The 27,925-nt window shown below is 45.8% G+C and overlaps 1 protein-coding gene across 1 annotated transcript in view; it reads left to right on the top strand.

The window, feature by feature from the left end:
- Positions 1-298: 298 nt before the first annotated feature.
- LOC117364226 (histone-lysine N-methyltransferase SETD1B-like) overlaps positions 299-27,925 on the top strand; it is a 35,039-nt gene continuing 7,412 nt past the window's right edge. Inside the window, 3 exon segments of the mRNA XM_033953240.1 lie at positions 299-742; positions 744-4,405; positions 13,558-13,642. Of these exon segments, the coding sequence (XP_033809131.1) occupies positions 299-742; positions 744-4,405; positions 13,558-13,642 (4,191 nt within the window).

Genomic DNA, 27,925 nt, shown 5'->3' with positions numbered 1-27,925 from the left:
GAGAACATGTCTGGGTTTTCCCAGACATCTGGTAACCCTAGTTCTAGTTAGGTTGTATCTTTTCAGATAGGGTGGCTAGAACTGCGCACAGTACTTAAAAGAATGGTTTTATCCCAGAGATACTATGACAGTGGTTCCCAAACCTGATCCAGGAGGCACACCAATCAGTCAGGTTTTTCAGGATATCCACAATGAATATTCATGAGAGGCGTAGCCTTTAAAACCATGTAATGCAGCCGGAGAAATGTAAAGAGGAGCTTGTCTTTCCGTGGGAAGAGACGATCCGCGACGGAACGCAATGTCTTTCAAACTGGGAGAAAAAACCAGACACCCCGAAGACCATGGCAAAAAGTAGAGTTCAAGTTAGATCAACGGAATGGAAAACAGCAACCAAGCTAGCACTTCAGGTGAGAAGAGAAGTTACCGTTGGAGAAGTTACAAGTTGATTATTGACCCGGCTCTGAAAAAAGGACAGCACAAACTGTATCGCTACGATGGGCAGAATTTCAGCATGCTCAACTCGGGGATTCCTCCAGTGGATTCTGTCCTAGATCCCAGGATCTGGACCAAAACGAAAGAGCTGGATCTGCCTGTTCCAAAATTCAAGATCGACGAGTTCTACGTGGGGCCAGTCCCTCCCAAGCAGGTCACTTTTGCCAAGTTAAATGACATCCGCGAAAACGTCCTGGCGGAGATGTGCAAGAAGCACGGCGAGGTGGAGGAGGTGGAGATCCTCTATAACCCCCAAGAACAAGAAGCACCTGGGGATCGCCAAAGTGATTTTTGCCACAGTTAAGGGGGCCCGGGAAGCGGTGCAGCATCTTCACAACACGTCGGTCATGGGCAACATCATTCACGTGGAGCTGGACACCAAAGATGAGACCCGGATGCGCTTCTATGACCTGCTTGTCAATGGGTTCTACGCCCCTCAAACCCTTCCTGTGGGCAGCGAGCTGCATGCTTCACCGCCTGTGAACGAATTGCTGCTGTTGAATGATTGCTTGAAGCGACTGAAAGAAACTATGTTTTGTTCAGGGGGATCCTTTATTACCACGAACACTAGTACACCCTATTCTCATGATACAGCTTACTCCAGCAGTCGGCAGGACACCCCAAATTCCTACAGCCAGTACACCCCTCAGTCTTAAGGAACCCCTCATACCCCACGCCTTGGGACCCCATTTTCCCAAGATTCAAGATATTCCAGTCGGCAGACAACACCAGTTTACCATTATGTACAGGAGTCTGGGTACAAGCCTAGGAGGTACCAGACAAAATTTACTGATGCTTATAATCGACGGCCTAGTCATCGCTATGTCCATAACTCGTCAGTATACAGAGGCTTGGAGCACACATTTAGCCCTTATAAATCTAAGACAGAACCAGTACAATATTCTCTGACTCCTCCCCTGACCCATTCGGGTTCAAACTATAAATCAGCCTTCTCTCTTTACCAAGCGCAAATATATTCCCACTCAGAAGAGCAGACGTATCCACAGACTTCTAGAGACCTTGAATACAGGCGGCCCACACCTCCTCCTTCAGAGCCATTTGTAGAACACAGTACTGCCATTATTGATTTTGTACCAGTCAAGGACAAGCCAGATGAGCCCCCTTTGCCAGAAGCCGACTGCCCCAGTGAGCATAGTGGCCGAACTCCTGAGAGGAGTGAAACACCTGGAACTCCAACCATGGAGTCTGAAATGCAGCATGACAGCTTGGACTCGAGGATAGAGATGCTCTTGAAAGAGCAGAGAACAAAGCTACCGTTCTTTAAAGAACATGACTCGGCCAATGAGGTGCGGATGGAGGGCAGCCCGATATCATCGTCCTCCTCCCAGCTGTCCCCCATTCCGCCGTTTACTTGCAACCTCCAATCCCATTTCAGAGGCATAACCCCTTACTCATGCCCTTCTAGCACAGGCTTTGAGGACATTAGTCCCACCCCCTTGCCAGACTCTGATGATGATGAGCCAATACTTGGGACAGCATCTCTTGGTCAGAGTTCCTGGACAGCATCTGAGGCTGGTCAAACGCCCATTGACCAGTCCTCTCAACTAAGCAGGACATGCAATCCAGAGTGTACTACAGCTCCAGAATTACCTCCACTTGATCAAACACCAACATCTGAAAAAATGGATGAGGTTTATCCCTCTTCAGGGAAAGACACGGAGATCTCTGATGATGAAATGCCTGCCATGCCCATCACAAGCACAGAGTGTGCCAAGTCAATAGTGGTGAACTCTTCCATCACCAGTTCTACTGTGTTGGCTCCCTTAATGCCCATGCCACCCCCAGGATTCTCTCCTCTCCCCCCACCACCTCCGCCACAGTCAGGCTTCCCTCTGCCCCCTCCTCTTCCTCCTCCACCTCCTCCGACTCACCCGGCAGTTACCGTTCCTCCTCCTCCGCTTCCTGCACCACCTGGGGTCCCCCCACCTCACATTTTGCATCCATTGCCAAACTTGTTTCCTGTGATGCAGGTGGACATGATGAACGTATTGGGCGGCCAATGGGGTGGCATGCCAATGTCTTTTCAGATGCAAATTCAGATGCTAAGTCGCATGATGCAAGGTCAGGGTTCATATCACTACCATCCTTTCATAGGAAATGGGATGCAGTTTGTAAATCTCCCTTACCGCCCCATTTCTATGGTTTCAAATCTGCCCCGTGGACAGCAGTGGCCACCGTTTCCTAAGTTTGACCCCTCAGTTCTGCCACCTAAAAAAGAGGACCCGCACAAGGCCACCGTGGATGGTGTGCTCCTGGTGATCGTGAAAGAGCTGAAAGCAATCATGAAGAGGGTTTTGAATCGAAAAATGGTGGAAGTGGTCGCTTTCCGGGCTTTTGACAACTGGTGGGCCAAGAAAGAGTGTTTGGCAAAGGCCTCACTCACGCCAGTGAAGTCTGGAAAAAGTAAAAATGAGGACAGACCAAAACCAAAAGACCCAATAGCATCAAGCCTCTTAGAGAACTGGAACAAGGGGGAGGGGCTGGGAAATGACGGCATCAGCTTGAGCAACGGTTTGAAGGGCGCTAAACGACTACTATCATTCAAGGTAAAAAGAAAAGAACCTCCAGAAACCGCCTCTGCAGGAGACCAGAAGCGAATCCGATCCTCTGTGTCTGTTGACAACGAGGATGAAGCAGAGTTAGAGAGGGACCAAGACGTCTCGGACATAACCTCTGACACGTCTAAGAATGAAACAGATGCACTCAGCATCCGGAGAAGGTCGGCAAAACCCCTACTTCTGGACAGCGAGGGTGAGGAAGAGGAGGAGACCTCTGAGAAAGAGGAAGAAGAGGAATCTTCCTCGGAAAAAGAGGAGGAAGAGAGGGAGAGCTCCCTGAAAGCATCCAACAAGGAGGAAGACACTGATGATGAAGAGGAGGAAGCAGATGTTGAAATCAGTGAAAAGGAAGGCGAGCCAGACTCGGATGAAGAAGATGTAGCCAGCATGGCTTCTTCAAAAGCTGAAGGGGAATCATCTGAAGAAAGTGAGGACTCCTCAGAGTATGAGTCGAGCTCAGAATCAGAGGAAGAGGAGGAGGAAGAGGAGGAACCCGAGGAGGAAGAGGAAGTCAAAGATGGAGACATGCTGCCCTCTTACACAGAGATGGAGCCCCTCGTCTCGGAGAAAGCAGTGGAAGACCAAGAGATAATTCTGGAAATGATCCGAGTGGGGCCAGAGGATCTGGAGGAGACCGAGGTGAAAGGGGAGATGCTGAGCAGAGGAGAAAAAGACCTGAGTGTGGAGCAGGCAGAGATGGACCAGAAGCAGGAGGAACCTCTTTCATCTGAAATTCTTCTTCATCCCTTAGAAGATCAAGAACGCATGACAGCTCTGTCACTTGGAGAACAGCCAGAGGAGTCTGAGCCATGTGTGGTGCTACAGCTGGAGGTGCAGGAGGTCTTAGAGCCAGAGCCCCAAGATGCAGAAACTCCCTACCCTTCGGCACCCTTTGGGGCAACTGTGCTACCCTTGGACACTGAAAGCAGCTATTTGGGCAAATCTGTTGAGAGCGACTTGGAACGTCAAGGCAAATTGTTAACAGTGGCCAGTGGGGAGGAGAGTCTCGCTAGGACTCCTGGGAGGGAGATAACTGCACATTTGGATTCTCTCATTGTAGTACCTCCAGCACCTTTAATGCCACCTTCTCCACCTCCTCTTCCACCATCTCCACCTTCTCTTCCACCATCTCCTGGGAAGGAAGATCTCTCCATCCCTCCAGACAGCTTTCCTGAGCAATTGGTCACAACTAGGGCATCAATTGAAGATGAACTCCCGAGGACACCAGGCCGGGACATCCTAGTCAAATCCTCAGAAATAGCAGCCTTTATGACCCAACAGCCCTTTCTGCTAGAGATTCAAACATCAAATGGAAAGTGGTTTCGATCCCTCTGGTCAGACCACTACACATACTCCTTCAACCTCAACTGGGCCAAAGACAAAACCAAACCAAAACCCCAAAGATCAACCTACAACTCTCGTAAATACATCGACCCCTCCAAATTCTGGACTAAAACAGATGCAGCAATCCAAGAATGCAACCCCAAGGACTTCATCTCACAATGGTGCAAGCTAAGCACAGATACCCTAGATGAGCTAGCCCCAATACAAACAAAGAACAGAATTAACAGACGAACAGACAAATGGTTCGATAACGAATTACTCCTACTCAAAAGACAATGCAGACAACTAGAAAGGAAATGGGTAAAGAATAACCAAGAACACACAAAAACAGCATGGAATAAACTAAACCAACAATATATACTGAAACTAAAAGAAAAAAGAAAAACACACTACTCCAACCTAATAGGCAAAGAAACCCAAGACAGAAAAAAATTATTCCTAATATTAAAAGAACTCACAGACACCAAACCCTATCTGGCCAACAACGGAACCCCTCCCCCCTCAGCTACACTTTTAGCAGAATACTTTAAAAACAAAATAACAACTGCCAGGTCCACCCTCTCCGGAAGCCCAACCCACCTTGAAGAGATCACAATGCCCCCCACAGAGAAAGATTCATCAGCGGCAGATAGAACCTGGTCCCACTTCCCCACAATACAATGGTCTGACCTAAACAAACTCTACAAAAAATACAGCCATGCAACTTGTGATCTCAACCACTGCCCACTATACCTATTAAAAACCTCCAGCACCAAATTCCGCGCTCTCCTCCTACAATGGATACAAACCTTGCTCACAGATGGCCTTTTCCCGCAAGACCTCAGCAAAATCGTTGTCACCCCAATCCCAAAAGACCCTAAAGGAGCAATAGACCAACCATCTAACTACAGGCCCAGAGCCTCAATACCACTCTATGTCAAACTAATGGAAGGCTTGGTAGCCAAACTCCTCAGCAACTACCTAGAAAACCACAACATACTCCATCCTACACAATCAGGTTTCAGAACCAACTACAGCAGAGAGACTCTACTGGGATCCCTCTTGGACACAGCTAGACAACACCTCAGCACAGGTAAAAAAATGCTGATTATACAGCTGGATCTCACCGCAGCTTTTGACCTGGTGGACCACAACATCTTATTACAAATACTAGAAACAATAGGAATATCAGACAAGGTTCTCACATGGTTTCAAGGCTTCCTACAATCAAGAACCTACAGAGTCAAGTTGAACAAAGAAAAATCAGAACCATGGTCCAACCCCTGCGGTATACCCCAAGGATCTCCACTATCCCCAACTCTCTTCAATCTCTACATTGCATCCCTCGGCACCTGCCTGGACAAATTAGGCTTAACCTTCTATAGCTATGCAGATGACATCATTATTCTCCTTCCTTTTGACCAACCAATGTCCCCCAAGACAGACACTATACATAGGACACTTGAAACAGTTGCAACATGGATGAAGAATCACAAACTTAAACTGAACCTAGACAAGACAAAATTAATTCTCCTCGAAAATAATAAAACCCCAACTATAACAAATTTAGTTATAAACTCAATCACATACCCTATACAACCCAATCTAAAACTTCTAGGAATGACAATTGATAGATGCTGTACCATGCAACCACAAATCAACAAAACAATACAAAAATCATTTGGGGTCATGAGCAGTGGCGTACCTAGGGTATGTGGCACCCGGGGCCCATCATTTTTTGACACCCCCCCCCCCCCTCATGTAAAATTTTTTTTTTTTTTTTTTTTTTTGCAATAACCATGAAATGGAATAAATGGTCAGAATAGAAACAGGCAGTGAAAATTTTCTTTTTTTTTTTTCAAAGTATTTTTATTGAGAATGGCAAAAGGTCCAGACAAGCAACCATGGTCTGTACAGAAACTTATACATTATCAAAAAGAACACAGAATGAGAGTAACAGCAACAACAAGCATGAACAAGCCTCTCCCAAGAGAAAATTGCCAATGAGAGGCATAGCAATACACAACAAAAGGCCAAAACTTGGGGCAAGCAAACAAATCCCACCCCAGAACCCACAAGAATAATAAGCCGGACTAGACCCTCAGCCATATTTTATAATGAAAAAAACCCCCACAAGCAACAACACCCAGACCGCTCACCAGACACACCAATCCGCACAACAAGCACCCAAGAAACACCCAGCCACCACCCAGACAAAACTACCAGACACACCTACCCCACCAAGCCCAGACCCAACCCCCCCTCCCCAGAGAGTGCAAGCGCAAAGTGGACCGTGAAAAGGGCAGCTGCAGAAGTGGAAAGCCCCAGATAAGTAGGTTAGCTAAAGAAAGCCCACAGATAGAAGAAATCAGGATAACAGAAGTTCCAACAAATGCTCCCACAGAAAATTTTCTTTTATTGAACCTCATTTATGTAACCATTATTCCAAACATAACATAACATAAATTATGTCTGAATTGTCATGACATCAGAAGTACATATGGAGTAGTTGCAGGTGATGCTTGGGACAGTTCTGATTATGTTAGTTTGGTTTTATGTGTTTTTTTAATAGAAGGGTTTTTATTTCTTTTTTTAAGGTTTTGTAGTTTGTGGTCGAGGTCAATAGGTTGTAGAGTTGGGGGTCAAGTGTTGCAGCTCGAATGGCTAGGAGGTTGTCGAACAGTTTTTTTCTTTTGACGTTTTTGGTTGGAGGGTGTGTGAATGGTGCGTGAGTTCTCCTATGTCTGTTTGAAGTGGATTGAATTATTTAGCTGAAGAAATTAGTTACCCCCCCCATTCCACACATATTAATTCTCTTCCATTTTTGTTCCCATTATAAAAAAACACTGATAAGTTCCCAGGAAAAAAATACATTAAAATAAGAAGTGAAAACAAAGGCCCCTACAGATGAGAACATAACATAAGAATAGCCTAACTGGGTCACACCAATGGTCCATCATGCCCAGTAGCCCATTCTCATGGTAGCCAATAGTGCTGCCCGATTCAGAGAAAAATATTTCATTCGATCCGATTCACCCTGTTGAATCGATTTTTCGATTAGATTCACTGTTAATGACACCGCTTTTTAAGTTTAAACAAAGTATAACAATAAATTTCACAACAACAATAAATTTCACAAAGTACTTTAAAAAAAAAAAATCACATTTTTCCATTAAAGCAGTTCTGGAGACATTTGCTTGAACAGTCTTTTTTCCCAGTCCATAAGCAAGCAATATGAAAAAGATTTCCTTAATTATCTACTCAAACATTTTTGCTATTTACTTTCATTGTACCTAGACTATTATTCAGTAGAAAAAATTTAGTTTGTTCAATCAAGCAGAACATTCACTCATAGAAGTCCAATGTCCACACAGGATTTGATTGAACAAACAAATTTTTTCTACTGAATAATAGTTTAGGTATACTGAATAGCAAAAATGTTAAAGCCACACAGAAAAGCAGTAAAAGTCAATAGGTTCTCCAAGTGGGAACAACTGAGTGCACCAATCCAGGGCAAGCAGACGCTTCCCCCATGTCTTAATAACAGACAATGGACTTTTCCTCCAGGAATTTGTCCAAACCTTTCTTAAAACCAGCTACGCTATCTACTTTTAACATAACTTCTGGCCACTTCATTTTTAAGCTTAGATCTTTCCTTCCAAACAGAGACCTTGCTAGATGTCAAATACAGCACAAGGTAACTTCACATGGACTTAACTGTGCAGGAAATGAATCTCCTCATACACCCACCATATAGTGCAAAAATGTGCAAAGGTCTGTTTTTTTCTTTCGATCACTACATAGCCTAATGCCACACAAGCAGCGCTGTTACAAACATATTCTGAAGGTCAATGCTAAGGTTGACAAAGTTTCCTTCCTTGGACCAGAAGGAGATACTGACAAACCACTGGAAGAGATTCTAAAACAACTACCCAGAAATAACACCCAAAGACCCACTCAGTGTGTGAACCAGTTGAGTGGAGTGGACTAACTGGGGGTGGAAATGGGCCCAGAGTTTGCTCAGCAGAATTTCCCAGACTACCTCTTCCTCTCAACACACTGACATGCTACCACCACCACCAACACTAGGAACACCTCACCGAGTATGCCAGCAATGCTTATAAACTTTATAAAACACATTATTATATTTTCTTATAAAGCATATATTTTAACTGAACTCAGCCTTGCCATTCACAAAAATAGAAAAGTTCCCATTTCAAGCTGTCTCATGTACACTTTTCAAATCTAACATATTGTAATCACAAAACAGAAAATAAAATTATTTTTTCTACCTTTTGTTCTCTGATCAATATTCAAATCTTGTTGGTCCCAGGCTCTTGTTGTCTTGCTTGCCAGGGTCTCCTTTCTCCGTGCTAACCATCCGTCTGCCATCTCTGTTCTCCCCTTCCGTTTCCCTTCCCTCTCCCGGAGATCTGGCATCTTTCCTTTTTTTTGTCTCCATCCACAGATTCACCTTTTCTCAACTCCCCACCACCCCAGGATCCACCATCTCTCCCTTTCTGTTCCCAACTATCCTCCTATCCAGTATCTCTATCCCCCCTCCACACCATCCCCTGTTTCCAAGTTCTCTCCCTTTCTGTTCCTTCCCTCCCTAAATCCCATTATGCACCATCTCTCTCCCACTCCTCTGTTTTTAGACCCATTATTTCTAACCCCCAAAGTCTGGCATATGCACGTATCTTTGAACCCCCCCTTCCCTCTCTCCCTCTGTGTACTTTTACACCAGGACCCCCCTCCCCCGAAGGTCTGTCCCCCCTCCGAAGGGCTACACCCCACCCCTGAAGACCTGCACCCCCCGAAGGACTTTACCTCCCACCCGAAGGTCTGTCCCCCTCTGAAGGCCTAAACCCCACCCCTGAAGGCCTGCACCCTCCCCGAAGGATTGTACCCCCCACCCGAAGGTCTGTCCCTCCCTGAAGGCCTGCACCCATCCCGAAGGCCTGCACCCACCCCGAATGCCTGCACCCACCCCGAAGGCCTGCACCCACCCCGAAGGCCTGCACCCCCGAAGGCCTGTCCCCCCCCCTTGAAGGCCTATCCCCCCTTAAAGGTCTGCCTGTCCCACCCCCTTGTAGGCCTGTCCCCCCTTAAAGGTCTGCCTGTCCCCCCCCCTTGTAGGCCTGTCCCCCCCTTGAAGGCCTGACCCCCCCTTGAAGGCCTGCCTGCTTGTCCCCCCTTGAAGGCCTGTCCCCCCCTTGAAGGTTGGCACCCCCCCAAAGGCCTGCACCCCCTTGTAGGCCTGTCCCCCCCTTGAAGGCCTGCCTGCTTGTCCCCCCTTGAAGGCCTGTCCCCCCCCTTGAAGGCCTGCACCCCCCCTTGAAGGTTGGCACCCCCCCAAAGGCCTGCACCCCCTTGAAGGCCTGCACCCACTTGAAGGTCGGCACCCCCCCTGAAGGCATGCACCCCCCCTGAAGGCCTGTCCCCCCTTGAAGGCCTGGCCCCCCCCTTGTAGGCCTGCACCCCCTTGTAGGCCTGTCCCCCCCCCCTTGTAGGCCTGTCCCCCCCTTGAAGGCCTGCCTGCCTGTCCCCCCCTTGAAGGCCTGCCCCCCCCTGAAGGTCTGCACCCCCCCCCCCCGAAGACCTGCACCCCCCCTTGAAGGCCTGCCTGCCTGCCTGTCACCCCCCTCCCCCTTGAAAGTCTGCCTGCCCGCCCGCCCGCCCCACCCTGAAGGCCTGATGCCCCGACCCACCCCGAAGGACCATTCGCCCCCCTGGCCTCCCCGCACTACCTATGAAGCAGCCGCAGCAGGATCGCGACGTCAGCTATATTTGCGCTACTTAGGAGCTGCTTCCTGCGTCGCGGTCCCGCCCCCTCCTCTGACGTCAGAGGAGGGACGGGACCGCGGCGCAGGAAGCAGCGCCCAAGCAGCTGAGGGATTGCTGACGTCGCGATCCTGCTGCGGGCTGCTTCATAGGTGTGCTGGAAGGTCAGTGGGGCGAGCGGTCCTTCGGGCGTGGGGGGGGGACTGAGCGGCAAGGCCGGGAACACCCCCTCAGGGCTGGTACCCGGGGCGGCCCGCCCCCCCCCCCGCACCCCCCTAGGTACGCCACTGCACCGAACCAAACTGATAGAAGGAGAATGAGCTTCTTCAGGGATCTGACCCAGTTCTAATACCTCTCCGTCTCCGTGCCGACCGACCCCCTCAAGGACCGACCCTTGGAAACATGTTTTCAGGCTTGGAATCCAGTTAAAAGGCAATAGACGCTCTGTCTATACCTGGGACCAAACTGAAAGAAATTTGTCCAGCCCTGGCAAGTTCAAACCCAACTCAAACCAAATTCTGCACTCCTGGGGAAGGGGGAGGTTTTGCTTCTGAGAAAGTGCTCCTTAGTACATCAGAATCTCTGTCTGCTTCTTGGCACCAGCACTGGAGAAATAATGAGACGCCCTACTTTCTTTCTGCATGTGAAGCCATCTGGAGGGGGGGGGTGTGTGTTTGTGAGTACCAGAAGGCACTGCGAGGAAGGAACGGGGTATATTAGTAGATCTGTGTGTGATGGAGGGCACTAGGGCCAGCAGGAGTGAGGTACATAGTTAGAGCTGTAGAGGGGGGGGGAGAAGGAGGGTGTCCCTATTGCAAGGGAGGAGTGAGGTTTTCCCTCGCCTTTTCTTCAGTCCTAAAGTTCACATTTTCTGGCTTTGGCTGCCTTCAGCAGTCATGCGACCGGGTAACAAAGCCCCCTGACCCTGCACGCTGTCTGATTCGGCTGCTGTTGAACAGTTTGCGTGCCGGAACCCTTCTCAGGCTGAGTGGAATTTGGGTTATGAGCTGCAGGGAGTGGTTGTGAATTTCTCCGTGAGAACCTTGTGCATCCTCCTCCAGCTTGAGTTCCGATCCTCCCCGAGGCTGACGTATTTCCTGTTGCCTCAGCTTTCAACAGCAATCTGACCTGGAGGAGGGGAGAACAAGGCCTGGGAATGCATTTATCTGAGTTTGGGGTTTAGGTTTCTGCCACTTGGTGCTGAATGTAAGACGCGCGCACGAGGACGCGCACGCGTAGACGTCCGCACGTAGACGCCCGCACTAGACGTCCCCACGTAGACGTCCGCACTAGACGTCCCCACGTAGACGTCCGCACTAGACGTCCCCACGTAGACGTCCCCACGTAGACGTCCGCACTAGACGTCCCCACGTAGACGTCCGCACTAGACGTCTAGTGCGGGCGTCTAGTGCGGACGTCTACGTGGGGACGTCTAGTGCGGACGTCTATTGCGGACGTCTAGTGGGGACGTCTATTGCGGACGTCTATTGCGGACGTCTAGTGGGGACGTCTATTGCGGGCGTCTAGTGGGGACGTCTATTGCGGACGTCTAGTGGGGACGTCTAGTGCGGGCGTCTAGTGGGGACGTCTATTGCGGACGTCTATTGCGGACGTCTAGTGGGGACGTCTATTGCGGACGTCTATTGCGGACGTCTAGTGGGGACGTCTATTGCGGGCGTCTAGTGGGGACGTCTATTGCGGACGTCTAGTGCGGACGTCTAGTGCGGACGTCTATTGCGGACGTCTAGTGCGGGCGTCTAGTGGGGACGTCTATTGCGGACGTCTAGTGGGGACGTCTATTGCGGACGTCTACGTGGGGACGTCTAGTGCGGACTCAAGCTGGAGGAGGATGCACAAGGTTCTCACGGAGAAATTCACAACCACTCCCTGCAGCTCATAACCCAAATTCCACTCAGCCTGAGAAGGGTTCCGGCACGCAAACTGTTCAACAGCAGCCGAATCAGACAGCGTGCAGGGTCAGGGGGGCTTTGTTACCCGGTCGCATGACTGCTGAAGGCAGCCAAAGCCAGAAAATGTGAACTTTAGGACTGAAGAAAAGGCGAGGGAAAACCTCACTCCTCCCTTGCAATAGGGACACCCTCCTTCTCCCCCCCCCCCCCCTCTACAGCTCTAACTATGTACCTCACTCCTGCTGGCCCTAGTGCCCTCCATCACACACAGATCTACTAATATACCCCGTTCCTTCCTCGCAGTGCCTTCTGGTACTCACAAACACCCCCCCCCCCCTCCAGATGGCTTCACATGCAGAAAGAAAGTAGGGCGTCTCATTATTTCTCCAGTGCTGGTGCCAAGAAGCAGACAGAGATTCTGATGTACTAAGGAGCACTTTCTCAGAAGCAAAACCTCCCCCTTCCCCAGGAGTGCAGAATTTGGTTTGAGTTGGGTTTGAACTTGCCAGGGCTGGACAAATTTCTTTCAGTTTGGTCCCAGGTATAGACAGAGCGTCTATTGCCTTTTAACTGGATTCCAAGCCTGAAAACATGTTTCCAAGGGTCGGTCCTTGAGGGGGTCGGTCGGCACGGAGACGGAGAGGTATTAGAACTGGGTCAGATCCCCGACCCACCCCGAAGGACCATTCGCCCCCCTGGCCTCCCCGCACTACCTATGAAGCAGCCGCAGCAGGATCGCGACGTCAGCTATATTTGCGCTACTTAGGAGCTGCTTCCTGCGTCGCGGTCCCGCCCCCTCCTCTGACGTCAGAGGAGGGACTGGACCGCGGCGCAGGAAGCAGCGCCCAAGCAGCTGAGGGATTGCTGACGTCGCGATCCTGCTGCGGGCTGCTTCATAGGTGTGCTGGAAGGTCAGTGGGGCGAGCGGTCCTTCGAGCGTGGGGGGGGACTGAGCGGCAAGGCCGGGAACACCCCCTCAGGGCTGGTACCCGGGGCGGCCCGCCCCCCCCCCTAGGTACGCCACTGGTCATGAGAAACTTAAGAGGGGTTTCCAGATTATTTGGAACTCCACTTCTCTATTTTTCATTATTGTTGACCCCTATTCCAATCCTAGGATTTGCCAGGTTTTTGATTTCCATTTCTCTATTTGGGTGGGGAAGTTGGTTTCTCTCCACATGGTAGCAATCAACATTGTTGCTGCTAGGAGCATGAAATTGATTATGTCATTTTTATGTCTAGTAAGGCTGTTACACCAAGGAGCACCATTGTCCATTGGGATGTCCCGTTTTGTGTATTTGCTGGTTTCTTGATGCACCGCCTCCCAAATGGCTGTATCTTTGAGCAGCTCCACCAGCATACATGGTTTTCTAATGCCTGGGCTCTAATGTGTGATCTAAGGAGGAATAAAAAGTTTGTCTTTCTTCTGCGGCTACTGATAACGAGGATTTTATGCTTGTTTCTGCTTGCAGCTTTTTTCTTGCTTTGTTGAAGAGGATTGGTCAGTGGGAAAAAAAGGACAGCAGGGGGATGAGGATCATGTCACTGAATGCATCGGTAAGGGGGAGGGAACCTAGCTGTGAAATGAAGCATTTGACTGCAGACAGTGCTGACTTAACATGGTGTGGCACCCTGAGCCAGCCTTTGCTCTGGTGCCCCCTCCCCATCTGCGCTGGTGCTCTGCTCTCCTGCCCATCTGACCACGTAAGCTCTTTACCTGAGCTGAGAAGAAGTTGCTTCGCTGTCGCTGCTGTGCTTTTTCTCCCTGTACGGCCGCAAGTTTGAACGCAAGAAGAGAAATTGCCTTTTCTTGCACGAGATCATAGTAATGAGACCAAAACAGAATAGTGCCTGGCTGAATTATTGTCATTTGCACATGTATAAATGACTAGAATATACATGTGCACATACTGCCTATCAATAGGTGGCTCCTCATAGAATTACATACTCCATAATGTACATACACACACACACCACTCCAGGGACCAATATAAATTTTATATGGGAAGAATACTGATTTTACTTGTATGTCCGAGTTCCATGAAAACTGGGTGTGCTCTCTCATGTTTGTACACATCTGTCGCAAGTAAATCATTTATGTATGGTACAGCACTGAGTTGAAAATACAGCTGTAATATCCGGCTTATTACATGAGCTCCAAGGTTACTGGAATGAAATAAGCAGTGCTTCAGCTGTGTAAGCCTTAGTACTCTATCTTTCCCTTCACATCTCAGCCTTTGAGGATTTTGGATATTTGGGGGAAGCCCAGAGCCTTGTGTGTGGGAAAGGAAAGGACTTCTCAAGTGCTTTCTAAATGTGTAAAATCATTCAGAGCTTGGGAAATCCCCTTCATACACCATTTCCTGCTCTGCATGGGCCTCAGCCACTGCCCTGGAAATGAAGTCCTGTTAGACTGAGCAACAATAAGTGACGCAGAGCTTAGCATTACAATGTTCCAAGAATGTCTAATCAGCCTTGGTCAGCACATTAAAACAAAATGTAGAGTACATACCAAAGAGGTCAGAGTATTCATACAACTTTATTTATGTGTGAACCTACCTGTTTTGACGAGATTCACCCAAGGCAGCATATAGGAAGTGTACTTGCACATAGTCAGTTTCATAGTGACAATATGACCACAGTAAAGTGCTCATATAAAAGCAGCAAGGTAAATGTGGAAACAGACAAATTCAATGATTGTATTAATACTAGTAATATAATGCACATATTTAGACAACACAGTAAAATGCCTGCAGATCCAGCATTGTAACTTCCAGAATCAACAGTCACACCCAATAAATGATTACTCCGGGGGAATTCATTGCAAAAAATAAATTCAAATAAATGCTGCCTATTTGATTTGTAATTTTTACTACAGAATTCCCCATCATAGGTCCTGACTCTTCCCTGCTCTAGGCCTCCCACCCCCTTCCACTTCCTCCTCAGGCTCCACTCTCCACCACTCAGGGCTGGATGCTCAAAAATTGCCATTAAAATCCTGTGGGTCACCGCGGGGCTGATTAATTGTCAATTTGAAGGGATGAGCCTAAGATTCTCATTGGCCTAGGTGCCTAAGACACCTCCCATCAGAGTGGCTTTAGGTGCCTGAACCAATCAATTTTATCCTTCTGATAACCTTTCCTTGCAGATCATTATATATATGTATATATATGTATATATATATAAGGGTGAATATATGTATATATATATATAAGGGTGAATCAAAAATTAAAGGCGATTGTTAAATTATGCAATAACCAGAACAGAGCTAGTGAAATGCAACATATGTACTTTCAAGTTTATTAATTGTTTGATATACCGACCATCGACATGTATCTGGTCGGTTTACAATGCTAAAAATATAAAGTATAAAATAAAAGAAGGGTGGGATAGGAACGGGGTTGAGACTACATTGATATAAATGATACAGGAGGAGTTTGATGTGAGGAAGATTAATAATTACATCATAAAATAAAGATAAGGGGACGTACGAGGGGGATAGGAAAGAACATCAAGGAAGGGGAAGTCGTTTCATAGAAGCAGTTCTCATGAGAAAAAGAAAAATATGCTGCGGTTGGAAAAGTGATTTTTATCTTATGGTTTGGAATGCGTCCTGGAATAAAAAGGATTTCAGATTGGCTTTGAATTTATCAAGAGAGTTTTCGTGGCGGAGATGAAATGGCATGGCATTCCAGAGTGTAGGGCTGTGGCAGAGAAGACTGTATTTCTGGTATAATAGAGATATTTAATCAGAGGAACTGTTAGCAGGTTCTGCCATGTGGATCTGAGGGTCCTGGATGAAGAGTACGGAATGATGTGTTTATCGAGAAAAGCTGGAGAGCGGATAAGTTTTATTTTGAAGACTAGCAAAAGAATTTTATATGTGGTGTGATGTGAGATTGGTAGCCAATGCGCTTCTCGAAGGAGAGGAGTGACGTGATCGTAGTTTCTTGCTTTAGGGATAAGTTTGAGGGTGGTATTTTGGATGAGCTGTAGTCGATGTATTTCCTTTTGAGTTATTCCGTGATGTAAAGAGTTGTAATAGTCCAGGTGAGAGATACTCAGTGAGTGAATCAGGGTTTGGATAGAGGTGGTGTCAAGTACAGAGGTTATAGAGCAGTGTTCTTCAACCATTGGTCCGTGTACTGGTGCCGGTTCACAGAAATGGCCTGGTGGTCCTCCAGGATAGGGTTGGGAACCACTGTGCTAGATGATAGTGTTGTGGATCTCAGCAAGGTATTTGACATGTGTTCTGCACAGACAACTTATAAACAACTGAGCACCCTAGGAATTGCCACTAAAGTGACTGACTGGGTTAGAAACTAGTTAAATAGGAAGTGAAACAGGGTAGTGATAAATGGAGCTCATACCAAGGAATGAACATAAGAACATAAGATGTGCCTCTGCTGGGTCAGACCAGAGGTCCATCCTGCCCAGCAGTCCGCTCACGTGGTTGCCCATCAGGTCCAGGACCTGTATAGTAACCCTCTATCTATACCCTTCTATCCCCTTTTCCTTCAGGAAATTGTCCAATCCCTTCTTGAACTCCAATATCGTACCCTGTCCTATCACGCCCTCTGGAAACGCATTCCAGGTGTCCACCACCCATTGGGTGAAGAAGAACTTCCTAGCATTGGTTCTAAATCGGTCTCCTTTTAATTTTTCTGAATGCCCTCTCGTTCTTGTAGTTGCCAAAAGTTTGAAGAATCTGTCCCTCTCCACTTTCTCTATGCCCTTCGTGATCTTGTAAGAATGGGGTGTTACTAGTGGTGTACCGTAGGGGTTGGTCTTATAAATTATATTAACAGGGCTGGCCAAAGGGTATCTGAAGCCCTAGACCAGGGGCAGGCAATTCTGGTCCTCAAGAGCCACAGGCAGGTCAGATTTTCAGGATATCCACAATAAACATGCATGAAATAGATTTGCATCTCAAGGAGGCAGTGCATGCAAATTCATCACATACATATTAATTGTGGATATGCTGGAAACCTGACCTGCCTGTGGCTCTCGAGGACCGGAATTGCCTACCAGTGCCCTAGACCATGCAAATCCTCTCCTCTGGGGTAGCTCAATGCCCTACCCCTCTTTTCTCCAGCATCTCCCCTTTCCTACCTCTAATCTCCTATAGTCCAGCATCTCCCATCTCTATTTCCTCCATAGTTTAGCATTTCCCCTTCCCCCTCCCTCCCTCCCCACTTCTACAGGTGGCCAGCGTTCCCCTTTTCTTTCTCTAACCCATGTTCAGCATTTTTTCTTCTTCTTATCATGTGTCTAGCATCTTCCCCACTGCTCTGCCCCCCTGCTACAGTTCTACCTGTTCCTATGCCCCGGGCACAAGCAGACATACCTGTGTAGGGCCTTTAAACACAGGTCTGTGCTCATGCTGTCATGTTCTACCCTCTTCCTAACAGAGATGTTGTCAAGGGGAGATTAGAATGTGGAAGCACTTGATCATGGGCCTGTTTTTAAAAGCTGGTGCTGTGTCTGCTTATGACGTCCTCAGCTTGGGAACAAGTAGGACCACAGCAGCAGGTGCAAGGAATAGGAGGGTGGAATGCTGGACATAGGATGAAAGGGTGAGAAAGAGGAAATGCTGACATCTTGCCACCCTCCTCCCACCCCCAAAGCTGCTGTTCTAGGCAGACACATAGTCTGCCTTGGATTTTGCAGGATTATTGCCCTTTATGTTCAGACTTTTTTTATTCAGTAAACAGTCTCAACATTTTTCTGAATAACAACCTTAATTCTTCCTATACCCCACTCCCAAAATCTAAACCAAACCCACCTCCCCACCTCCCCTCCCCCTTCCCAACTCTCCCATCCAGAAACATTCATCCATTATAAGCCCAATAAATACAACTTACCAATCAAGCCTTCCCCACTCCCTTCTTACCCTCCCCATCTCCAATTATTTATTGTTAAACCATTTTATTGAAAATCATACAACTACAGATCGATAAACATTACATTAGTGACTTCAATTCCGCCTGTACCTTGCAGTTCTAGGCGGATTACAAAAGAGCTAACTGGACATTTCCAGGATAGTTACAATTTTTTGTGACAAGTGAGATAAGAAAGCTGGATATTTCCAGGAGAAATTGCGAATACGATAACAAATAAGATAAGTGGACATTTCTAGGCAATATTACAAATAGGATAACAATTGGGAAAGCTGGACATTTCCAGGAGCTTTACATTTTAGGGAACTGTAATCTTGGTTGATATTTAGAAGAGGAAAAGATTATCAGAGAAGTGGAGGCTTTGAGAGGGGATTTTACCAGGGAGGAGAGGAATGAGGGTGAGAGTTAAGGTGTCTGGTCAGGGTTTTGATCTCTCTTCGAATTGTTTTGAGGTCGCTCGTTGTTGTCAGCTAGTCACGGCTATTGTCACCATTCAATATGTCAGGATTATTACCTTTTATTTTTACTTTTTATTTCATTTAATAATTAGCTCAAACTTTCCAGTAGTGGTTCAACAAAACAAGGGAGAAAAAACCCGATGTTCAGCTACCAAATGGGGGGATTAGTAACCTTGAAAGAGATTTGGGTGTACTGGTGGACACAACGATGAAGTCAACAGCACAATGTGCATCAGCCGCGAAGAAGGCAAACAGAATGTTGGGTATTATTAAGAAGGGTATTACGACCAGAATGAGAGAAGTCATTCTGCTGTTGTATCGGGCAATGGTGCACCCGCACCTGGAGTACTGTGTTCAATATTGGTCACCGTACCTTAAGAAGGATATGGCAATACTTGAGAGGGTCCAGAGGAGAGCGACACGAATGATTAAGGGCATGGAAAACCTTTCATACACTGAAAGGTTGGAGAGATTGGGGCTCTTCTCCCTGGAAAAGCGGAGACTCAGAGGAGACATGATAGAGACCTACAAGATCATGAAGGGCATAGAGAGAGTAGAGAGGGGCAGATTTTTCAAACTTTCAAAACATAAAAGAACAAGAGGGCATTCGGAAAAATTGGAAGGGGACAGATTCAAAACGAATGCTAGGAAGTTCTTCTTTACCCAGCGTGTGGTGGACACCTGGAATGCGCTTCCAGAGGACGTAATAGGGCAGAGTACGGTAATGGGGTTTAAGAAAGGATTGGACATTTTCCTGCTGGAAAAAGGGATAGAGGGGTATAGATAGAGGGCTACTGCACAGGTCCTGGACCTGTTGGGCCGCCACGTGAGCAGACTGCTGGGCACAATGGACCTCAGGTCTGACCCAGTGGAGGCATTGCTTATGTTATGTAAGTCTGCCACAGAGTTTATTCCTTGGAAGGTGTGGAAAATATGTCGTCTTAGTTTTTTATGTTTCTGCATCTCTGCAGAATTGGCCCACCTAGATGTCCTTCTTCTCCACCCCTAACCTACTTTATGTTCTGAGCTTCGGAAATCTCACACTCGGGCACTGAGTGATTGTGCTAAGCAGCGTTTGGCTTTTCCATTGAGAAATTAGTGGCATGCTGCATTCCGACTTTGTTCTTTCACATGTTTTTTTTTTCTCACTCGCTTGCAAAACCCTGACCTATTTCTAGGCCTCATTTACAGTTTCCTATTGACTTGCACAGGTCTCATCTGACATACTTTTGGATTCTGACACTCATTAATCTGCAGCAGAGAAGAGAGTTTATAAAAGGTAGAGCAAAAAAGGGGTCAGTGCTTATATTTTAAGACAAAACTTGGTTTGGCTTTGTCTAACTCATTCCTGAAGGCTATGCATTTCTGCCTTACGACACTACGAAACCCTAGAAAGTCGTATGCTAGTAAACTCTTGCTTTTTTCACTTTATTCTTCCTTGTGAAATTTAGAAATGTACATGAAAATTGTGTAATGGGCTAAATTTCCCTGGAACACAGCTAAACATCCCGGATGTAGTCTGATCATGTTTGTAGTGTGAGCAAAAATATGCTGCAAGGAATTTTCCAAATGAGGGTCTATGCAAATACTAGATTTACTTCCTTACAAGTATAGCCCTATATTGGGGGGGGGGGGGGGGAGGATTTTGAGCAGACAAAAAGAGAAGTATGTATATAGTATAAATTTATTGATTATCGATAATTAATGTTTTAGATTATATGTAATTTTAATTTGATTTTGTTTTAATAAGGTAATTTTGTATCCACTCTTATTACTTTGTATTAATGTTCATCGCTTTGAAAATATGACAAAGCGATCAATCAAAAATTTAATAAACTTGAAACTTAAACTTGAAACCCTCTGAACAGGCTTCTTATGACCTGCCAGGACCTTCCATCTGCTGCATCACTAATGACGTGGCAGAGAGAAGCCCTGGTAGAGCAGGCCATAAAAAATCTCATGGTGGGATGGGGCAGGGAGATGGGTCAGTCAGGTCCGGAGGTGCTGCACAGGGGGATGGTTGGGAATCCCTCCTGCCTCTCTGGGTGCGTCGCTGTCATGGAGATGGCCGTTGTCATTGGGGTGTGTGTGTGTGGATGGTATCAGGGACCCGCAGTTGTCATCATGTGGGTGGGGGATAGTGACTGAGGTCAGGGGGGGCAGCACAACCTTTTTTTATGGAGTAGTGCTGCCCGATTCACGATTCTAATCGGTTCACCAATTCACTTCGGGTGAATTGATTTGAATCAATTTAAATTTTTAAAAAATTGGCTTCCTGATTCAGACCCTCTCCCCTCGCCCTCTAAAGCAGGAGCAGCAGCGCTGCTCTTGCTGGCTGGCTGCTGCCGCACCTGTTTTAGAGGGCGAGGAGGGAGGGTCATTCGGGAAGTGCTGCTGTCCGGCTTCCCTCCTGGCCTCCCTGAAGGACTGCCCCCCCTAAAGACTGCGCCCACCCCCCCGCGATCCTGCCTCTGACGTCAGAGGAGGGGCAGGACCGCAGCAGAGGAAACAGCTCAAAGCACTGCAAAGACGCTGTAACCGCGATCTTCGGCTGCAGGCTCAAGCTATAAGGTAAACGGTGCGGGGAGGCCAGGGGGAACACGGAGGCCTTCCTGGGGTGGGGGTGCGCAGTCTTTCGGGGGGGCATTCCAGGGGATGGGACAGGCCTTGGGGAGGTGCAGGCCTTCAAGGAGGGAAAAGGCTTTTAACGGGGGGACAGGCCTTCAAAGGGAGGACAGGCAGGCCTTCAGGGACAGGCCTTCAGGGGGGGCAGTCCTTCAGAGGGTGGGACAGGCCTTGGGGTGCAGGCCTTTAAGGGAGGGTGCAGAACTTTAAGGGGGGGTGACAGGCCTTCAAAGAGGGGACAGGCCATGGATGGTAACATAGGCCTTCAAGGTGGCAGGCAGGCCTTTGGGGGGGCAATCCTTCGGGGGCAGGCCTTCGGGGGGAAAATCGAATCAAATTTTTTTTCCCTGAATCGAGCAGCACTATTATGGAGACAGATACTGTGCATGGTTAACACTATCTGTATTCATTAAAAAGAAAAAAAGGTTTCCTATTCCAAACAGCTAAGGCAGGAAGCTGCTTTGGGGGTTCCCCTGCCTCTTAGCTGTTCAGGCTTCCTCTGCTGGCTCTGCGCATGTGTGAAAGTCGCTTTTTCAGTGACTGGTGGGGTGGGATTACAGTCAACCTTTGCAAAACTAATTTGTATGGAAAGTCCTTCATATATCTGTCGCTGTTTTAAAATCGCTCAATGAATCGCCAATAGCAACTCACTCAGCTAGAGCGACAATTTTTAGTGCATCTAACCCCCAGTCCTCAGGGCACATTTAGTCAGTCAGGTTTTCAGGATATCCACAATGCATATGCATGAGAGATTTTAAAAAAGAAATTTTTTTTTTAAAGTTTATTGAGAAATTGCAAACAAATCCAAGCCAACAAAGATCAAACATAGCAGCATATATTCATTCTCAATAACCACAAACCCTCCCCTCCCACAAACCACAAGCGAGATCTGAATGTACTGCCTCCTTGCTAAGCAAATCTATCTCATGCATATGCATTGTGGATTTCCTGAAAACCTGGCTGGCTGGATGTGCCTCAAAGTCTGGATTAAAAAGCAACTGCTTTATATAATAGGCTCCTACCATGCACCCTCTGAGTACCTAATTGGAGATTGCTAATCACAGAATTTCCTCCTTAATTTATAGCTGCCATAGAATGGGTGAACACTTATCTATGAATGCTATCAAGAATGTCTATAAACCTGCTTTGGGCAGAGGAAGCCCCAGGGCTAGATGTCGCAAAGGAAGATGGGAAGGAAAGAATGTCATAAAACAAGCTGCTCAGACACTAGGGTAGTTCAGAACATTGCCAAGAAGATCCTACTGTAGATTCCATAGCAAGTTGTTTGTCCTTCCTTCTTCCTGGTCTGAGGAAGGGAATCCCCAAGTCTGCGATGACTGATTTCTCCTCTGGGTTTCACTGGGGAAGAAATTACCTGGCTATTGAAAGCATATCATTGGCTGCATGATCCCTGAATCTGGTTACCATTAGGGCAATTCTGTAAACTGGCATCTAAATATAGACCTGATGACTAGCCCCTTCTTTTACAAACCTCCCTGGGTGTATGAGGACCCATATATTGGTTTATTAAGAATAAACATGCATCGGCAAAGAAACAGTGTGACAAGTCGGTGGCTGTTGCCAGAAGGATGCTGGGCTACATAAAGAGAGGCATAACCAGTAGAAGAAAGAAGGTGATGATGCCCCTGTACAGGTCATTGGTGAGACCCCACTTGGAATATTGTGTTCAGTTTTGGAGACCATATCTGGCGAAGGACATAAGAAGACTTTGAAGCGGTCAAGAGGAGGGAAACGAAAATGGTAGAAGGTTTGCACCTAAAGACATATGAGGAGAGACTGGACGCCCTAAATATATACACCCTAGAGCACAGGTGTCAAAGTCCCTCCTCGAGGGCCGCAATCCAGTCAGGTTTTCAGGATTTCCCCAATGAATATGCATGAGATCTATTTGCATGCACTGCTTTCATTGTATGCTAATAGATCTCGCGCATATTCATTGGGGAAATCCTAAAAACCCGACTAGATTGTGGCCCTCGAGGAGGGACTTTGACACCCCTGCCCTAGAAGAAAGGAGGGACAGGGGAGATATGATTCAGACGTTCAAATACTTAAAAGGTATTAACGTAGAACAAAATATTTTCCAGAGAAAGGAAAATGGTAAAACCAGAGGACATAAATGGAAGTTGAGGGTGGTAGACTCAAGAGCAATGTAAGGAAATTCTTCTTTACTGAGAGGGTGGTGGATGCATGAAATGCACCCCCGAGAGAGGTGGTGGAAAGGAAAACGGTGACAGAGTTTAAAAAAGCATGAGATGAACACAGAGGATCTCGAATCAGAAAAAATTAAGGCCAATACTGGGCAGACTTGCACAGTCTATGTCCATATATAGCTGTTTGGTTGAGGATGGGCTGGGGAGGGCTTCGATGGCTGGAATGGTTTAGATGGGCTGGAGTGAGCTTTGATGGAGACTTCAGTAGATGGAGCCTAAGCATAGTACCGGGCAGAGCTTTAGGTTCTGGTCCAGGAATAGCTAAGAAGAAGGACATTTTAAATTAAGTCAGTAATTTAAAGAGTGTATAGGGTTGGGCAGACTGGATGGACCATTTGGGTCTTTATCTGCCGTCATCTACTATGTTACTATGTATGTTGGATGAATACGTTTACTCTCAATTTATGAAGCATACTTTATAGAATAGCATTTAGAGCTGACTTCTGTGCACTTTTGGGCGTGAGGATTTACACCAACGGAAACCCATTGTGAATCCTGGCATGAAAGTACTCATGACTTGTTTAGCTTGTTTAACTTTCCTTATGTAACCCAGCCTATTTCCAGTGACTCAGGAAATAGCCAAAGCTGCATTAAAAAATTCCTTTCACTCAAAAATTTTAAATAAAACAAATTTAATATGCATTAAAATTAACAATATATTACAGTTATCACAATTGTAGCTCAGGAGAAGTTATTAAAAAAATATTGTCCAATCACACACCGGTCCAGTACAGATGACTGCAGGCAAACAGGTGTTTATTTTCATCTTCTTCTTTCTCTCTTGCGTGGGCTAATATTTGATTGCAATTCTTATTGATCCCTACTACTGTCTATTAACAAATCAATAAAGGAAAACCCTAACTATTCCCCAAGATTTCACTTAAAATCTAGCTATATAAAAGAACCAATAATTGAGATAGCCTTAAACTATACCTACCCACAATTAACTAATATTTTAATAAACCTCTTAAAACACCAAGGTCCTTGTGTATGTCACCAAGGTTAAAATTAGAAGAAAATCCAAACATTGAATAAATGTTTCAGAAATAATACCCCCAAATACTCCAATTATATCTCCAAAATACTCCAATAAACTCCAATTATATTTCCCAAAACACAGACAACTTCTAACATACAGCTGTCTATAGCAAAAACCCACCCAAACTCAACTGCTCTCCTTAGCAGTTTAGAATACTAGCCGCACTGCTGACTTCCTGGAGAGAGAACTGTGCTGTCCAGAATTCCAAAAGCGACACGTACAGCTCAGAATTCTTAAAGCTACAGAAATACTTTTTAAATTTTATTTATAACCTTGGTTACACTTCAACTAAAGGATGTCGGTTTAAAAAAATTTCATCACAGTCTGCTTGCTTACCAAGCGGCTCTCCGGGACAGGGAACTAAAACCTCTGCTACTTTGTTCTAAGTCTTATTATGAGTTTAGAAAGCAATTGAAAACTCATCTGTTTAGTATTTAACTAATCTGATCCTTTTGTATGGTATTTTTAACTTATGTAAACCGTATTGAACTTTTTATTAGATTAGATTAGTTAGGTGCAGATCCCCTGAATTCTATAATGCCAGGCGCATCTTTAGTGACCACCCCTGACTTGCCCATGGCTCTCTCGTGGCCACATCCCATTTCTAATTGCACAGTAAAAGAATTATGCATAGATCTTTATAGAATAGCACTTAGCAATGAACTGCAAGAAATGGTTATTAGGGTCTAAAATTGCTAGTTAATAGCTCATTATTCAATTAAAATGTATGCGCAACTTGGGCAATGTGCTCAAATCCAGGTGTGCATTTTGGGTGCCATATATAGAATCCAGGTGTAATTGTGTGCATGTTATAGAATAATATCACTCATGCGTGCTTGAGGCCACTAATTGGCAAGTACATGTATTTGCATAAGTTCTGTGTGCTGTAACATACATGCATACAAAACTGTTTAGTGCATAAGGGCATGGGGTACAGAGATGGTCAGAGTATGGGTATGTCTTGGGTGTGTCTCTGAGATACACTTGTAAACTTATACAGTACATTACATTAGTGATTTCTATTCCGCCAATACCTTGCGGTTCAAGGCGGATTACAAAAGAAGTTATCTGGTAATTTCCAGAGGAATTGAAGAGTAGAGCGAGTTGCTTCAGAGAGTTGGGATGAGTTATGCGGTGTTAGTTTGTCTTCAAGGATGTCTTGAATAGGATGGTTTTTATTTCTTTTCTAAACGATTTGTAGTCTGGAGTCGTTATCAGTAAATTGGAGAGTTGGTAGTCTAGTTTTGCTGCTTGTGTGGCTAGAAGGCCATCGTACAGTTTTTTTCGTTTGACGTCTCTGGGGGATGCGTGAACGGTTTGTGTGTTCTCCTGTGTCTGGTTGAGGTAGTTTGGATTAGGTGGTTGTTTAGGTAGGCTGGGCTGTCTCCGTTTATGGTTTTAAATAGTAGAATTTGAATTGTACTCTTGCTTGTATTGGGAGCCAGTGTGAGTCGAGGTATGCTGCCATGATGTGGTCGTGTTTCCTCAGTGAATAGATAAGCCTTAGCGCTGTATTTTTAACTGTTTTTAGTTGTTTTATCATGGCTGTGGGGCAGGGGAGATAGAGTATGTTGCAATAGTCTAGAAGACCTAGGACTAGGGATTCGACCAAGAGCTGGAATTGTGTTCTGTCGAAGAATTTTTGAACTTGTCTTAAGTTTCTAATGACCGCAAATGATTTTTGTATTGTTTTATTGATTTGTGGTTGCATGGTACAGCATCTTTGGGCACAATTAGACGCCAACTGTTACAATTGCCATTGCCTTGGTGTAACTGTTACACCAATGCTCACTTATGCTTGCTTTTGGCCACCAAGATACCATTGAGGTGCCTATATTTTGGTGCCCATTTATAGAATGCTTTTTTAAAGGGGCATAAATATCATAGACTTATGCAATAAGGCTTTCAGGTTTTCAGGATATCTTTAATGAATATTCATGAGAGAGATTTGCATACAAAGGAGGTAGCAAGTATGCAAATTTCTCTCTTGCATAATGATTACTCAGATTCTTAAAACCAGCTATTAAATATTTGATACAAGCAAGTATTATCTGAATCAATTCAATTTTAATCTTATCTCCCACAGTTCATTTCATTACAGTACTTTTACAACTTACCAATAATTAATTTAGTAAGTGAACCTAATCCCATCACTCACACTCACACTCACTTCCCAACTTTCACACACACACTACAGTCATTGTGATTACTTTTATCTAAAACTGGATCTTGGTTAGTTCATGAGTTCATTAATCCATGATCATCTAGTCAGAGAGGCTTCAAACAGAGTTGCACAACAGTCTAGCACATGAAAATCACAGTTTCTTAAACACAATCGGCAGGCCTCTCTGTCCTCATGATGGTCCTGTTATTCAATTCATAAAGCATTCAGCTCAACACAAGACTGTGTTTCGCCACCTGGTGTCTTCAAGAGCTGTGTTTGCAAGGCTCACCAACATCACAACTTCAACTACAATACAAAATAAGGCTTTAGGTTAATTGCATAATCATTAAGGATATCCTGATCATGTGGCCTATTCATGGATCTTGAGGACTGAAATTCGATAAGCCTGCTCTATCAAAAGACACCAGAACCAGGGTCTAAGACAGGGGTTCTTAACACAGTTCTTAGGACAAGCCCAATTATTTGGATTTCAGGGTATGGAATATGACTATATATAAGGCATATTAGCATTCACTGTCTCTCATGTATGCAAATTTATCTCCTGCATTTTTATTGTGAATATCCTGAAAACCTGACTGGCTGATGTGTTGCAAGGATTGGGTTAAAAGCTACTAGTATAAGACAATGAGAAGAAAGGATATTTGGGAATTTTCAGAGTTTGATCTGGAGACTCAGGCCTGATGCTCAAAAGCTTTCCATGGCAATAAGAATCTTGAATAAATAAATAAATAAATAAGCAGTCTTACTGGCATGGAAAGTTCTCCTGCCGATGCACAAAATGGTTTTCTGTGGTTGCCAACTATCCTCGTAGCAGCCACAGAATCGTAGCTTTGTGCATCCTGCCCTTAGTTGAGAAATTGCCAAGTGCAGTCCTTCCCTCTTTACAAAAATACTAGGTCTAGGGAGCATGCAATGAAGCTGCAAAATGATAGATTTCAAATAATATATTTATTTACTTAACAAGTAATAAAACTCTGGAATTTATTGCCATAGAATGTGGTAAAAGCAGTTATGATAACTGGTAAAAGCAGGTTTGGATAACTTCCTTAAAAAAAAAAAAATCCATAAGCCATAATTAAGATGGTCTTGGGGAAAGCCGCTGCTTATTCCTAGGATAAACAACATAAAATCTGTTTTAGTCTTTAAGATCTTGCTAGATACTTGTGACCTGGGTCGGCCACTGTTGGAAACAGGATACTGGGGTTGATGGACCTTCAGCCTGTCCCAGTATGGCAACTCTTATGTTTTTCCCGCAGATTGAGTTTGGAGGGGAAAGAAACAAAAGGAGGGGGAGGAGCTGGATTAGAGAGAATAATACACTTCTCCCTCCGTATTCGCGGTTTCCGTATCTGCGGATTTGCTTATTCGCGATTTTTCGGATGCTGACTCTGTCCCCCAAATT

The sequence above is a fragment of the Geotrypetes seraphini genome, chromosome 7 (genome assembly GCF_902459505.1).
Source record: "Geotrypetes seraphini chromosome 7, aGeoSer1.1, whole genome shotgun sequence".
Taxonomy (NCBI): Eukaryota; Metazoa; Chordata; class Amphibia; order Gymnophiona; family Dermophiidae; genus Geotrypetes; species Geotrypetes seraphini.
The sequence above is the reverse complement of the archived record's forward strand: the minus strand, read 5'-3'. Positions and strand labels throughout refer to the sequence as shown.